Genomic DNA, 14,257 nt, shown 5'->3' on the forward strand with positions numbered 1-14,257 from the left:
ATATCTATGTACCTTGTTCCAGTTAGGTAAAGGCTGTCAAACACTTAAGATCTTGATACCTTGGATATAAAAAATGTGCCTGTTTAAAAAAACCTCAAAACTGTGTTAATCCTGTCTCTTTGTTGTGCCAGTTTCCACTAATATTTTCCCTCTCACTTTCAAACTTAACTTTATTTAGTGTATGGAGCCTTTGACTTTGCTGGTGAGATTGTGTAGGCACTTATGCAGTCCCTTCTTAAATGCCAAAGAATTTGGCAAGGATCAGCAAATTTCCAAGAATCGTTGTGATTGCATCATGATGTCTAGCTACATGATCATATTCTTTATCTGAGGGTCTGCTACTCTCATGGAATAAAACTTTCGTGGGTGTTTTTTCAAATGAGAGCAGGTAGAAGAATAATTAAACATTTCTTTTTCATTTTCAGAAATGTGCATCTTATGTGCAAGTGGATAGCAGAGATCTTGATCGCAGAAAGACTCTGCAAATGACAAATACTGTAAAACCTGTTGCGGACAATGATGAGTTTGAAAAGCAGAGAACAGCTGCTATTGCAGAAGTAGCAAAGAGCAAAGAGGTTAGAATGCATGTGTTGCAGTGTTTCACTTATTCTGAGTGATCTTTTCTTGTCAAGTATTTATCTCTTAAATGACAAATGCTTTCTGATGTTTGCCTCCGTATAATTCCACTCCTGTATCTTTAAAAAGATGAATCAGGCTTAGAGTCCTTTTGAAATGATGGCTATGTTCTTATTTTAATAAAGCTAGTAAATGTATCATAATGTTTTATTGTAGATATGATTTTGCTACCATTACTAAATATGAGGGGTGTACAATTTTGCTAATAAGATTGAAGTAATAAATACAGGTTATCAATTTTCGTCTTTTTTTTTTCATTCCCAAAACCCCCATAATTTGCTGAACTCAGTCTGAAAAAATAGCTAGGAAATTTAGTTCTAATGTGTCAGGTTTTTATGTTCTCCTTCGGTCTTCTTTTTAGTTTATTTTTCAAAGTGCTTAGTAAGTTGTAACAGCCAGAATTGCATACCCTTTTTACAACCTCATTTAGGCACAGGGGGAAAAAAATTCGTGACTAATAAATTAATTTCTTTCTCTGTGTGTGTAAATTAGTGCTTTATTTTTTGACCCAGAGCATAATCAAAAAAGCCCACTGCAACAAAAGTTTCTACTTTTTCTACTTACTAAATATTGTCATTATTTCTGTTTGCTGAAATGTTATTTTGTGCTTATCTAAAGACCAAGACATTTGGAGGAGGTGGTGGTAGTAGCAGAAGCAATCTCAGTGTGAGCGCTGGAGGGAATCGAAACAGGGAACTGTTCCAGAAAGAGAAGACAGCAAAACCAGAGGGGAAGAATGAAGGTGTCTACCGAGAACTGGTAAGATGGAAGATTTTATTGGAGTCTTGAATGTATAAGATTAAAAACAAACCCCCAAATATAACAAGAAAAAGATCAAAAGACCTTGAGGGATGATGACTTTCCTTTCAATTTATTTTGAGGTCTGCTTGGAGTACTTATGGTTCTTTTGTATCCTTCTGAGATAGTTATGAGTTTCACTGTGATTCTGGGCTAAACATTTATTCAGTAAAATTTATGTATCTCAGAGGTTAGATTCCATTAGGCTTGGGATTTTGTAGGTTTTTTGTAGGGTCTTGATATGGCTATTTTTGAACCTGTAGACAGAGTGTTATATTCATGGCGTTCCAGTTAAGAATGTTTTTGATGGCAGCTGTTGAAGTAAATGGGTAACTGGTATGATTTTGGTGCAGGTGCAATGTTATTTTCTGTACTTAGCGCTCTTTGATTCCTGTTTTGGCTTTTTGTCATCATGCTCTATACAGTTTGGAATAATGGAGCCTGCATTTCTGCACAAGTAAATTGTTTGCTTTTCTTTGCTTTCTTCTGTAAAATCTCTAGCCAATTATGTTTTATCCATGTTTTAAGAAGTAACTGGGTTTTGCGTTGTCTGCAAAAGCTTTGGAGGGGTTCGAATTGGAACAGGTGGCTTGTTTTGATATCCATATTATTTTGAGGTATTTCTTTTAGTTTTCATATAGACTAGGAGAATTTGAAGGCCTGTAGTAGTAGAACTGGAAACTAATGAATTAAAAATCCTACTACTAAAAAAAAAGTATATAAATCCCTTGATTACCTGGTTCTTTTGAGCTTATATGAAAAGGTTTTATATAAAACTAAAATATTTATAATAAACAAGAAATAGTGTTTCAATTAAAAATAAAAGAAAAAAATAATGTAAAATCTGGTGTGTTTATAGAGTGTTGCATTTATTACTTTTGTTTGTACCTTTTATTTCAGGTTGATGAGAAGGCTCTAAAACACATAACAGAGATGGGTTTTAGCAAAGAAGCAGCGAGGCAGGCACTTATGGATAACAGTAACAACCTAGAGGCAGCATTAAATTTTCTTCTGAACAACAGTAAACAGAAACCCATTCAGGGACCACCACCTAGAGGTAAATCTTGCAAAGAGATGCTTTAAAACTGTTTACAAGCCAAAGAATTTGTGTATGGTGGGTTACTAATGTAGTTATAGAAGGGCATATTTGCATGTTTTCTTCCTGCAAGTTAGAATGCATTGCAAACCTGAAAGCAAATACCTAATAAAGGCTTCTGTGGATTATATTCTTGTTTAAATTTTTGTATTGGAAGTTAGATGCTTAAATGGGAATGTGTATCCTAGAATCACCGAAGAACATGGGTTGGAAGGGACATTAAAGATCATCTTATTCCACCTCCCTCACACCCACCTCCCAGATAGAGAGGCCACCCACTAGACAAGGTTGCTCAGAGCCCCATCCAACCTGGCCTTGAACACTTCCAAGGACAGAGCGTCCACTGCTTCTCTGGACAGCTCGTTCCAGTGCCTCATCACCCTCATAGTAAAGATTTTTTTCATCACATCCAATCTAAATCTCTCCAGTTTGTAGTTTAAAATTGTTCTCCCTTGTCCTATCACTGCCTTTCTGTGACAGAATTTTTTAAAGACAGAAAATGCAAATATTCTGTAAATCAAATGAGAGCATGTGTGTGTCATTAAATTTTTTTATTGCGCATTCACAAAAAGCCTTTAATGCTTACAGGTAAGGGGAAGGGCCGAGGCAGAATAAGACCTGAAGATGAAGAAGAGCTAGGAAATGCCAGACCATCTGCACCAAGCACACTGTTTGATTTCTTGGAATCCAAAATGGGTACTCTAGCAGTAGAGGGTGAGTTACTGAAAATAATGTATCTAGAAGAAATGTTGGATAGTGTAGGTAGAATTATTTTTCCTAAGTCTATCATCCAAAAGTTGATTCCTAGAACTTCCTCCACAGTCAGTCATTAAAAAAACAAAGAGTGCTTGGAGAATTATCCCTCTCAAGAAAGGTCAAATAAGTTGCTCTGTGGTGGTTAGATGTCTAAAAGTCAGTAATTTGAAATGACCACAATTTTTTAATCTGACTGGATTCTTCCTGAATCATGAATCTTTATTTATGACTTCATAAGTGTTATCAAAAATCAAAATATTCAAAGAAAATAACTTTTAAATACACCAGCATTCTGCATTAGCTGATACAATTTTGTAAACTGGTCAAGTAATGAATATAACCATATTTTCAGAAAGCAGATATAGGCAATTATATTTGAGATATTTCTTGGCAACTGATTTTACTTACCAAAGATGCACTGGATTTTTTACGATGAGCAGAAATTAAAACAATGGTAGTGTTTTTGGCTTACACTGCAAACATTGATTCTTCTTTGGATACATTTTGTGCTTATATTGAGTTATTACAGAAGGCTTTAATGTTTGTCTCAAAGACATTTAAAAAAAATAAAATAAATAATCCCTGTGGGTTATATAAGTTTCTTATTGTTAGTGTTTTTGTAGTAAGTAGGTAATAGTAGTTTATCAAGACTCATGAAATGAGTGAATTGCTTTTTTAAAATGATACTACTGATTGCTTGGGGTACTTATATGGTCCTTTGGATTTAGTGCATGTATGTAGACAATAAAGCATAGTGTTATAGGAGTAAAAAACCAGATATATTTATTACATTTACTTCAGTATATAATCTTCAATATTGTGTTTTGAAGATAAATGCACATCGCTTTTATGAGGTTTTTTTCCACTTAAATAAAAATAAAAAGATTCCAGAAATGTCATAAGAAGAAAAACATAATTCTATTTAAACTTTTTAAAGGTTTTATACTCCTTGAGCTACCGCAGCTTCTGGCATATTTCCTAGCATGACGCACAGGGTTTTTGCTTTTATGGTTTTTATCACGATGTTGGTTTTTCTCAGTTTATCTGAGTAATCAATATGTAATCCACTGTACTATTCCTGAACCATAATTTCCTGAAAAAAACCCAAACCTAACTTGTTAGCATTTTTGAAGAGTTCAGAAAGTGCTCTTATTATTTTGTGAAATTCTTTTCAATCTTTCTGCCTTTTTTTTTCTGAAAAAATAGATGTACTTTGTAAGACTTTGAAGTGATTGCTTAGTTTCATGTTCGTAGCTTTTATTTTTCTTACTGAGTATAGCCCATGGGATTGCATCTCTGTTTCTATGCCAGGTTTTAGTTTTGCTTGCAGAGTCTTTTAAATTGATATTTCAAGAAATACATAGGCATATTTTTTTTTACTTTCAAAAGTGATTTTTTTTCCTTGCCAAATTTTAGAAAAACTCTGCAGTTTGATAAATTCAAACACATCCTTAAAATCATATTTTCAAAGTTAATTTCCTCCAGTTTATTGCCTCTGCCTTTGAATAGAATTTCAGTTAAATTCTTAATTATTAGTTGTCTTAAATTCCATTCAAACTGAGATGACAGGAGTTTTAAAAGTATGAGTGATCTGTCTGCAGTGACCATACTCAGCACTGTGAACTCTTCAGTCATGAAGTCTGCATCAAAATGTCTGCAGAAAACAGGAGATATATGTGTGTGTGTGTGTATGTATATATATATATATATATATATATATATATATGACAAATACCTCCTAAATTTAATTTGATCCTGTCATCTATGAACAGTAGAGAAACATAGTTTCACTTAGAATTAGAAAAATATTGGTCAGAATTGAAAGGCACATTGAACAAACTGATCAAAAAACCTCAAATATGTAATGTTACAAAGCCAAGAATGTCTCTTCTTTGATTTTCCTGCACAGTAATACACTAAGGAGTACCCAGGCTGGCAGGTTTTTCTCCATTTATATTCACCAAACACTGTGCTATACTACATATAAAAGAAGATAGATTGTTCTGCAGTATTTCTGGCACCTTGCTGTCCTGCATGGTCTCTAAAATGTCATATTGTTTTTTAGGTATTGAGAAAGAAGAGGGTTTGTATAGGGACAGTGGTTTTGAATAACTGAGCAAGTCCCTACTATTACATGTTTGTGTATGATCAGGAGCAGATAATTACCTGGAATGGCCGTACTGATCATTATTGCAAGTACTAAAGTCCTGTACACTTCAGACAGAGTATAATTCCTTCTAAATGACTGGGAGTTGATGTAAAATCCAAAAAACAAAAGGCCGTTTTGCTGAACTGAGCTAAATATTTTTTAATCCTGTACTACACCAAATTTTCTTCAAAATCTTATGTGATCTGGGGAGAGAAAGTGTCTGAAAAAAATAATTATTTCTCTTTTCAAGTATGCAGAAGATGGATTTGCTTTGTGCATCCCTCCTTGTTTTTCTTATCTGCTGTTTCTAATTACACCTGAAACCTTTAGTAGTGTGGAGAATTTCTAAATTCACTTCTGGCTGTGTGGTTCTATTGCTGAACAGGAACTGCAGTGTTGAATTTTCTTCTTTGATTTGGTACTTTTTGTACTTGCATTTACATGAAGTAGAAAAACATTTATGAGTTGAAATACCTTTGTGTTTTTTTAGGAGGTACTTATATTCCTTTTAAAAGTTAAGGCAGCACATTAAGTTTCTTGTTGTTTGCTGGTTTTGTTTTTTTTTTTTTTTTTGAAGAAGTACTTACTAGTTACAAGAAAGCATGTTAGTGTTCTGCCCCATAACTGATATCTTGTGATGTTTTTATGTTTTATCTCCTCTTTTCCATTAGGAAAAAAATTGTTTTAAGTAATTACAGCTGTCAAAATTATTAAATACCTGACTCCATGATCTGCTAGCTCTTTAATTGTAAAACACAGCATACTTTAAACATATTTTATTTAAATGAAATGCAAAGAATTAAAACAAACATATCCTCAACTTTAAACTGCAAGTTCATTTAATTATTTGCTTATTTATTTGTTTGTTTATTTGTTTCTGTGAATAGTTGGTGGCACCTACCAAAGTATTTGTGTTGAAATTAAGCAGTTTGAATTTTGGCAAGAGAAACCTCCTAACTGCAAGAGATAACACAAATAGAAGACAAAATTGCATTCAATTAGCTGCCTATGCTTGCACTTGGTTAATTTCTGCTACTGAACACAAAAGATTTTTTTCCATTAATCTCCTTATTGTTTTCTTTTGTTATGAGGAACAACTCATCTATCTTTGCCAGCTTAAATAAGTAAACACAAGGATTATCAGAGAGAATAAGATGATACCAAGAGCTCTGGCTATAGTACTAGTGAATAATGAACATTATTTTTTATCTAGTCCCAAATAAATTAAAGGTTTGAAATAAATTGGTAATGCAATACAGCGTAATTAAAAATATTTGTTTCATTTTGTGGTTGCACAATTTATTTGAATATCTGGGAGTGAGGGTGCTTGGAGGGGAAAAAAGAGTCTGACTTTTCGGAGCTGAAATAAATTTGTAACATTTGAAATCTGCCATGCAGTAGCCATGTTTTCAACAAGCATGGAATGCTATGGACAAGAGATCCAAATTGAATAATAGTCATATTTCTTATTCAGCCTTTCTTCTAAAAGTTGAACTTTAGTCAGAGCTAATTGTGACTATCTAGAAAATCACTTCTATTTGTTGTATTGGTATGTTAGCATTGATGATATATGCTACAAGGCTTGTACTTTTATTTTGTCTTTAAATGTAGAAAGGACAAATATAGTAAATTTCATACATTTAAAATAAAAATAAAAAAATTATCACTTTTTGTTAGTCCTTTAATCCAGTTAGTTAAAGTTTGTAGTGAATACAGTGCAGAATGTTTTGGGTTTTTTTGTTCACTTCTTTATTATAACTCTTCTCAGCTTGTATTTGGTTTGTTTCAACAGAAACATGCACTCAGGTCCCTGTTCCTCAGTGTTGCTACATTTTAGAGAGAATTATATTGATATTTATTTAACTTGACAAAGCTATTGGGTAATGGGAATTTTACTTCATGACACAAAGTGTGTGCAAATGTATCACTAATTATCTTCTAATTTTTAAATCTTTTGGCCAGTACAAGATAGAACATGCCCTGGAGGTAGCTGTCTCAAAGATATACTTCCATACAGTTACATAAAAGTATTATTCAGTCTGAGAGGAGAAACCCAAAACATTGCCACTAGTGTGGGAGGGCCATGCTCGTTGAATTTAGCCACATTATTAAACATGATAAAATCCCATTGTGCATTGAGCAGTGCTTTGTAAATCATGTTGGCTGGGATTTCCAAGCTCAGCAGGTCCTGCTGGTTCCTTGTGATCAGGGGGATGTGATTGTAGGGTTCTCTTGCGTCATCACATACAAAAGCCAAAGTGAGTGAGGGTTCCAGACTGACAAGCTCTACTTGTCATCTCAAAACTTCTGAGTAGATGACAAGAACCTTATCATTAATTTTTTAATGTATTTTTTCCAGACCATGTTCCCAAACCTCTGGTTGCAACAGGTATGACTGAGTTAGCCTATCCCACTGTTTGAGAGTAGCTTACTACATCTTCTTGTTAAATGCCAAGTTAATATTTGTTATACCCCTGTAGGAGGCATTACTTTTCTGGGAACAGTTGCTAATGGTTTGTTGGAGTTGGGGCAGGAAGTAGAAGCAGTTGTGGTAAGACGACTTGTGAATGGGATCCCTTGATGCTTTTTTTGATCCCTATTTCTCATAAAGAAACTTTAGAATCCCTTCATTATTTTGGTGATCAGACCAGACAGCACAAATACACAAAGAGCCAGTACTATTCTCATCTGGCTTTTTTTGTTGACTGTTGTTGACGAAGTAACATTTATTGTTACTTGGCAGTTTCCATTTGTGAGCGACTTGTGCTTGAGTGTCAATCAATCAGTTACTGTGTCCTGCTCATTTAAGGCTGCTGTGTATGATGCAGTCCCCAGGGAAGCTTTTAGCACAAGAACTTCACCCCTGTAGAAAACATGAGTTTATTGGATGTTGCATACCTTAAGCTTAAGCTAAAAAAACTCAGTTGTTTTGTGTCAGCCTTTGTCACAGTAAAGAGACGTAGAAAAAAATAACCGTGTTCACTCTTTTGAAATTCTGTAGTCACTTTACCTGCTGTCTAACATGTAGCATTATTTTAACTTTCCACTACTATTTAAAAAAAAGAAATCTGTAATCAAAGGATGCAATACACTTTCAAATCAGCTTGTTGCTTTTATGTTATGATCACATTATCTTGTGTAGACAAAGCTAAAATTACTCATTACGTATTATGAAATTGAATAGAAATTTCAGTAAACTCTTTTGAATTACAGAAGAATGTATCTATGTTTTGAGTTTTCCTTGAGGCTTTAACTAAACTGTAACTGCTTTGCATGCATTTTTGTATAGAGTCCTTGTACCTTGTATGTACTAAGTACTGTCCCTACCTATCTCAGCTCAGGAAATGTTTATTCATTTAGAAGAAGGGCAAAGGACAGCCCTTAAGAGGAAACCTTTTGAGTTTAAGTCAAACCTAATATCCTGCCACGTAGGAAAGTATTACCATGCCCAATCTCATCGTGAACCCATTCTTGGGGTTTTTTTCTGTTGGAACAGTGACTTTAATTAGTTTAATGTTACAGAATATTAAATAAGATGATTTATAAGTGAATTAGGTTAGAGTTTTTTACGCATTTTTCTGTAATGGTGTGTACAAGGCAGTAAACATTCAGGGGTCATGAAACTGTTCAATCATTTCGTGTGTAATTAATATTAGGAATAGACCTAAGAGCTTGGATTGGGCATAGGAAGAGTGGAAGCCTGAGCATTTTACTACCAGAAGAGAAGAGAACAAAGACTGTTAATTAACTAATTTGTAAGTTAAATCTTTCTAGATAATAGGAAGTCTATAAGATTGGTATTATACAGAAGTGGAAAAGTGTAATGAAGCTATTTAGTGAAAAGTTACAGATATAAAGTAAAGAAAAACAGTATTTTCATGTCTCATTTGTAAAGAAGAAATAAATAGGTACTTACTTTAAAGGTGTTATTCTACCAAAAGAATTAATTTTACGAGATTTAAAGTCATGTTTGCATTTTTAAAAAGAAAATGCATATTTATGAAACTCTTGTTTCTGAGTAGTATATATTTACGTATAATGCATTAAAAATGTGATGGTTTTCAGAGTAATATATTATAGAGTAAGATGTATTTTTACCAAGATCATGTTCAAACTAAGCCTTATATTTGCTTTTGCCATGTCAAAAAAACCCAAAAAACACTAGGTGATTTTAGTAAAGCAAATGTGACTTCTGTAAGGTATGCTACATCAAATATTGTAAAAATTGAGCTGGATTCTTATTGGGCAATTTAGTGAATTAAATTGATTAAAATTCTGTGAGCTACTACTAATCATGTGATGCTTGAAAGGTTTTTTTAAATAAAAAAATAAACCAGGTAGAATTTACATTTTAATTTTAATTTGCCATCTTGCATGTAATTATGAAAGTTGATACATTTGCTGTCAGGTATCAGTGTTCATTGTTTCTAGTGGTAACATTCCTTTTCATGGGAATGCGTGAGAGCCTGACTGCACAGTCCCACCAGGCCCATGCACATGCCAGGCTCATGGACACGAGCAAGAAAATTACACCTTTGCAACTGCCCACGTGGCACAAAATTGCTCATGTAAACATGAATCCGTTTAATGTGTTTGTGTTTTCCTTTTCCATCAGGTTTAAAGTCTGCTAGCATGTCTCATACCCAGCCACCAACATGCACACAGCCATGTGAGTCTGTCCTGGCCAGGAGACTCCTGACCTGTGGTAGCCACTTTACCTCTGGTCCAGCTTGTGGGCTGCTACAGCCTGGAGCTGGTAGGAGGGTTACATGAATATACTTTATAGAGCTCTGGCCACTGTGCTAGCCCTGACCTGGGGTCTCCCTGGCAGATGGCCTTCAAGACCCATGGTCTCTCCAGTGTTTGTGGTCTCTCTCACTGTTCCTAGTCCCAGTTACCAGCTTATCCTCCCTCAAATTTGCCAGTTTAAAAACATGTCCCCTCACATACACAACAGAGAATTTAGAAAGAGAATTTAATAAGGAGATGAGACAGGTTATAGTGATCACATGCAGGACTGTATTGACCAGAAACCTACTTATTTGCAGCTCTCCTATTTATTCTCATTTCTTCTTTATTTTTCCCCTGGGTTCATCTTCATTTCTCCCCTTTTCCTCTCTACCTAGAAAACCCATTAAAAATTTCATGTTTGCCTAAAAAGCCCGTAATTCCATAAAAAGTTCCACAGATATCCACAGCTCCCTTCCTCTCCAGCAGACCATCACATGTTTCCTCTCTTTACTTATATTCATGTTAATCTTGTCTTTATTCTCATCAGTTAAGAGTTCTGGTTGAAGCTCTTAAAGGTGACACTTGAGAAGGTCCTGTTATGGCTCACTGCTCAGAGTCTCCAGAGTCCTGGGCTTTGCTGCTATTCTTGTCATCCACGTTTTGCCAGCTCTATTCATTTCATCACTTCTGATTCTCGCCTTTTTTCTTTTATCCTGAATAACTGTTAACAAGGTATTTTTACAGAAAGTTTCAATTCAGATTAGAAGTATTCCCTTTTCCTCTTCATTTTCCTCTCTCCTCCTTTCACCATCTTGGAATTCTGTTTTTCTGTCTTAAAGGGCTCTTACTCAAGTGGGTTGTTGATGTCCATAGGGAGGAACGAGTAATCTGGAAATTTATGCCTGGCTTTTCTCTTGCTCATAGTTTGTTTGGTTCTCAGTACAGGCCAGAGCAGTGTATATTTTCTGATAACTAGGAATTTCAGTTCAAATGTGTGTGGTAAATTTTCTGTGTGTATAATTTCATTTCCATGTCACAAGGTGCATACATTTCTGAAGAATACTGTTGCTTTATCAGAGTCTGAAACAGTATTTCTAAAATGTATTTGTGTGAAATATGTTAATTGAAATAATTTTTTTCTTTGTAGAACCAAAATTGCAATTTCAGCCAACACATCAAGTACAGCACAAAGTTATGAATACAGAACAGAATGGCATCAAAGAGAATCATTCAAGACACGTTTCTCGCAATGACATGAGACAGCCAAGGAATGAGAAACCCCCTCGTTTTCAAAAGGATTTTCAGAATTCAAGGCAGGCTTTGGAAAGTGGTGGGTTACCAAGAAACAGAGGTCCTGAAAGGCACAGCTCTTTAGAACACTGGACAGATGAAAAAAATAAAAGTGACAGACATTATCCTAGAAATGATAGGTCAAAGGATTTGGGTTATCCCATAACCACTCACCAGAGTGATATTACTTTCAAAAAAAGGGATAACAACATGCAAAACAGAGTAGGAAAAGGAGTGTCTTTCTCAGAATTCAAAGAAAATTCTGCTGCTCAAGATGTTACAGACAACAATAACCAGAAACGTGGGAAAAGGGAAAACCAAACGCACAATTCCGAAAATTTTTGTGATAGGAAGGCACGAACAATAAGTAGTGAAGCCTTTATGGTAAAACGTGAGCAACATTTTGGTTTTAATAATGATTACCAAAATCCAAGTAGGACTGATAATTTTAGTGCTGTACCAAATGGAGATACTGAGCATCATCAGAAAGGAAGACGAGTAGGACCTATCAAATCGTCAGGACCCACTGTGATCCCATCTTTTGATGATAAAATGTTGTATTACAACACCGGTCCCAAAAAGAGAACTGGGCCCATCAAACCAGAGAAAATACTGGAACCATCGAGTCACATGGAGTATGGAAAAAGTTGGAGACCAGGGGATGAATGCTTTGCTCTTTATTGGGAAGACAACAAGGTATGCCTTTGCCAAATGAGAACTATCTCAAGTTGTACCTCTAATGTTCTCTTACACATGTGTGGGAGATACTTAGCACACTACCACAGAGACATGGCCTTTGTTCATAGGTGCGTAGTGTGCTTCTTGCCTAGATCTGTGCTCTGTTTTTATATTTATGACGTATGTCACTTGCATTCACTGCACACAATTTTTAAATCCCTAAATCAAATCCTTGTTTCTGCCATGTACGTGGAGTTTAGGATGTCTTAAGCTCCTTACTGAAGCATTTGACTTAAGTGCCGAAAATTTGAAGGGGTGAATGTGGATCTAGGTGCCCATATTCTTTGCTGAGGAACAAAACCAGGATGCTGTGCTATCTAGAATATCTATAATGATAGATGTGTAATACTGTTTTCTGGAACAAATCAGCACACAACATTTAGCAGCACAAAGAAAGAATAAAGTTTGCAGGAATGGGGCTGTAAAAAAACTGCCAGTTTTCTTTCAATCATTACTGAACAGAAACAGCAAAAGGCTTAATTTTGATTAGACTTGTATGCTATCACCTAAAGAATTTGTGGACAAATTAATTGAAGGTGCATGATGTATTTGTACTACTGATTTTTAAAAGTTTAAATACTTTATTTACTTTATTTTCAGCTCTTTTCCCCCGTTAATAAGATTTCTCTTGCAGGACATTTTGCTTTCTTCTCCTTTGCTAAGAAAGTTTTAGGCTGTTTTCTTTGATTTGTCATCACCCGTTACAAAGCTGTCTGCACCTCTTCATAGGTAGTTTCTTCGGGTTTTTCCCTTTTCTGATAATCTGAGAACTACCTTAAATATTGTTGTTCTTTAAATACATTTTATTCACACCTTTTTTTGCTTTTTAAGATTTTTTTTTAAGTTTACTTTATTATATTTATTATAAGTGTTTTCCTTTTTTTTTTTTCCTGCTTTAGCTCAGCAGCATAACTTTATTTTTCTCTTTTTTGCTGGTATGACTAAAATCAATGATAAACCATGCAGGATTTTTGGTAGTGACCACATATAGTCAGTTGACTCCCTTAAATAGGAATATGTAGCTTGAGTGGATGGATTAGTGTGAAGTATAATGGCATATTACTAAATTGTTTCCTATTTTCAGAGTACTTGTATTACTCTGAAATGAGATCTTGAAATTTTTGAAAGTACAAACTTTGCAAGATAAATACATATGACATCATTCCAGGCTGTTATGTATTCAGCAGATTAGAAGGTGTGTTTTGGGCAATAAATGGTTTCTTTTAATAGCAATTCCTTAAACTACTTCTTTCAGTAATTTAAGTAAATGCTGCTACTCACTTCTAAGACAATTCTGAAATGTGTTGATAAAATACAGTACTAAGCTTAACCATGTTAGGAGGCAGTGGTTTTTTTGTGTTCAGTCAGATAAAATTTATTTAATACCTTCAAGAAAGCTATATTTGCATAAATGTAAAAAACCCAAGTTTTGTGTTTAGAAAAGGGCTTTATGAAGAGGCAGTTTTATCATATTTTCCACCATATTTTTATTATGTTATATTGTGTGATAACAGAGGTATACAAGTACACACATACAAGCCATATCAGTACATGACTGATAAGCACTTAGAGATATATATTTTAAGTAAACATCTTACAATAGCATTTCTCTGTATACAGCAGTATTTGTGTTAGTGATTAATTTGTTCTGCTTTCAGGAAGATGAAAACAGGTCTTTTAAATGCTCAGTCTACTTAAATAAGCTGCGTATCTTCTGAATGAGTGCTCTAAATACATTGTGCCATGTCCTTGGAGTCTGCCATGTGGAATTTTAAGATATCTGGTTTCATATCTGGTACAAAGTTAAAACAAAATGTAATGCTGACTCAGACTAAGTATGTATACACACACAGAGACATAAATGAAAAGGAAGTTGTTAAGTATTTGTGGTATTTCTGGTTGTATTTTGTGACCTTTGAAAATTTCTCTTTTAAGTTCTACCGGGCAGAAATTGAAGCTCTCCATTCTTCTGGGACAACTGCAGTTGTTAAATTCAGTGATTATGGAAATTATGAAGAGGTGCTTCTCAGCAACATCAGGCCTGTTCATGCAGACACATGGGT

The 14,257-nt window shown here is 34.6% G+C and overlaps 1 protein-coding gene across 3 annotated transcripts in view; it reads left to right on the forward strand.

Moving 5' to 3' along the window:
• TDRD3 (tudor domain containing 3) overlaps positions 1 to 14,257 on the forward strand; it is a 93,080-nt gene that overhangs the window by 55,405 nt on the left and 23,418 nt on the right. For all 3 annotated transcript variants that reach the window (XM_059839119.1, XM_059839118.1, XM_059839120.1), the window contains 6 exons: positions 426 to 575; positions 1,255 to 1,395; positions 2,335 to 2,491; positions 3,119 to 3,244; positions 11,314 to 12,152; positions 14,130 to 14,255. In XM_059839119.1, the coding sequence (XP_059695102.1) occupies positions 426 to 575; positions 1,255 to 1,395; positions 2,335 to 2,491; positions 3,119 to 3,244; positions 11,314 to 12,152; positions 14,130 to 14,255 (1,539 nt within the window). The remainder of the gene's footprint in view (positions 1 to 425; positions 576 to 1,254; positions 1,396 to 2,334; positions 2,492 to 3,118; positions 3,245 to 11,313; positions 12,153 to 14,129; positions 14,256 to 14,257) is intronic.

This window comes from Haemorhous mexicanus, chromosome 2 (assembly GCF_027477595.1).
Source record: "Haemorhous mexicanus isolate bHaeMex1 chromosome 2, bHaeMex1.pri, whole genome shotgun sequence".
Taxonomy (NCBI): Eukaryota; Metazoa; Chordata; class Aves; order Passeriformes; family Fringillidae; genus Haemorhous; species Haemorhous mexicanus.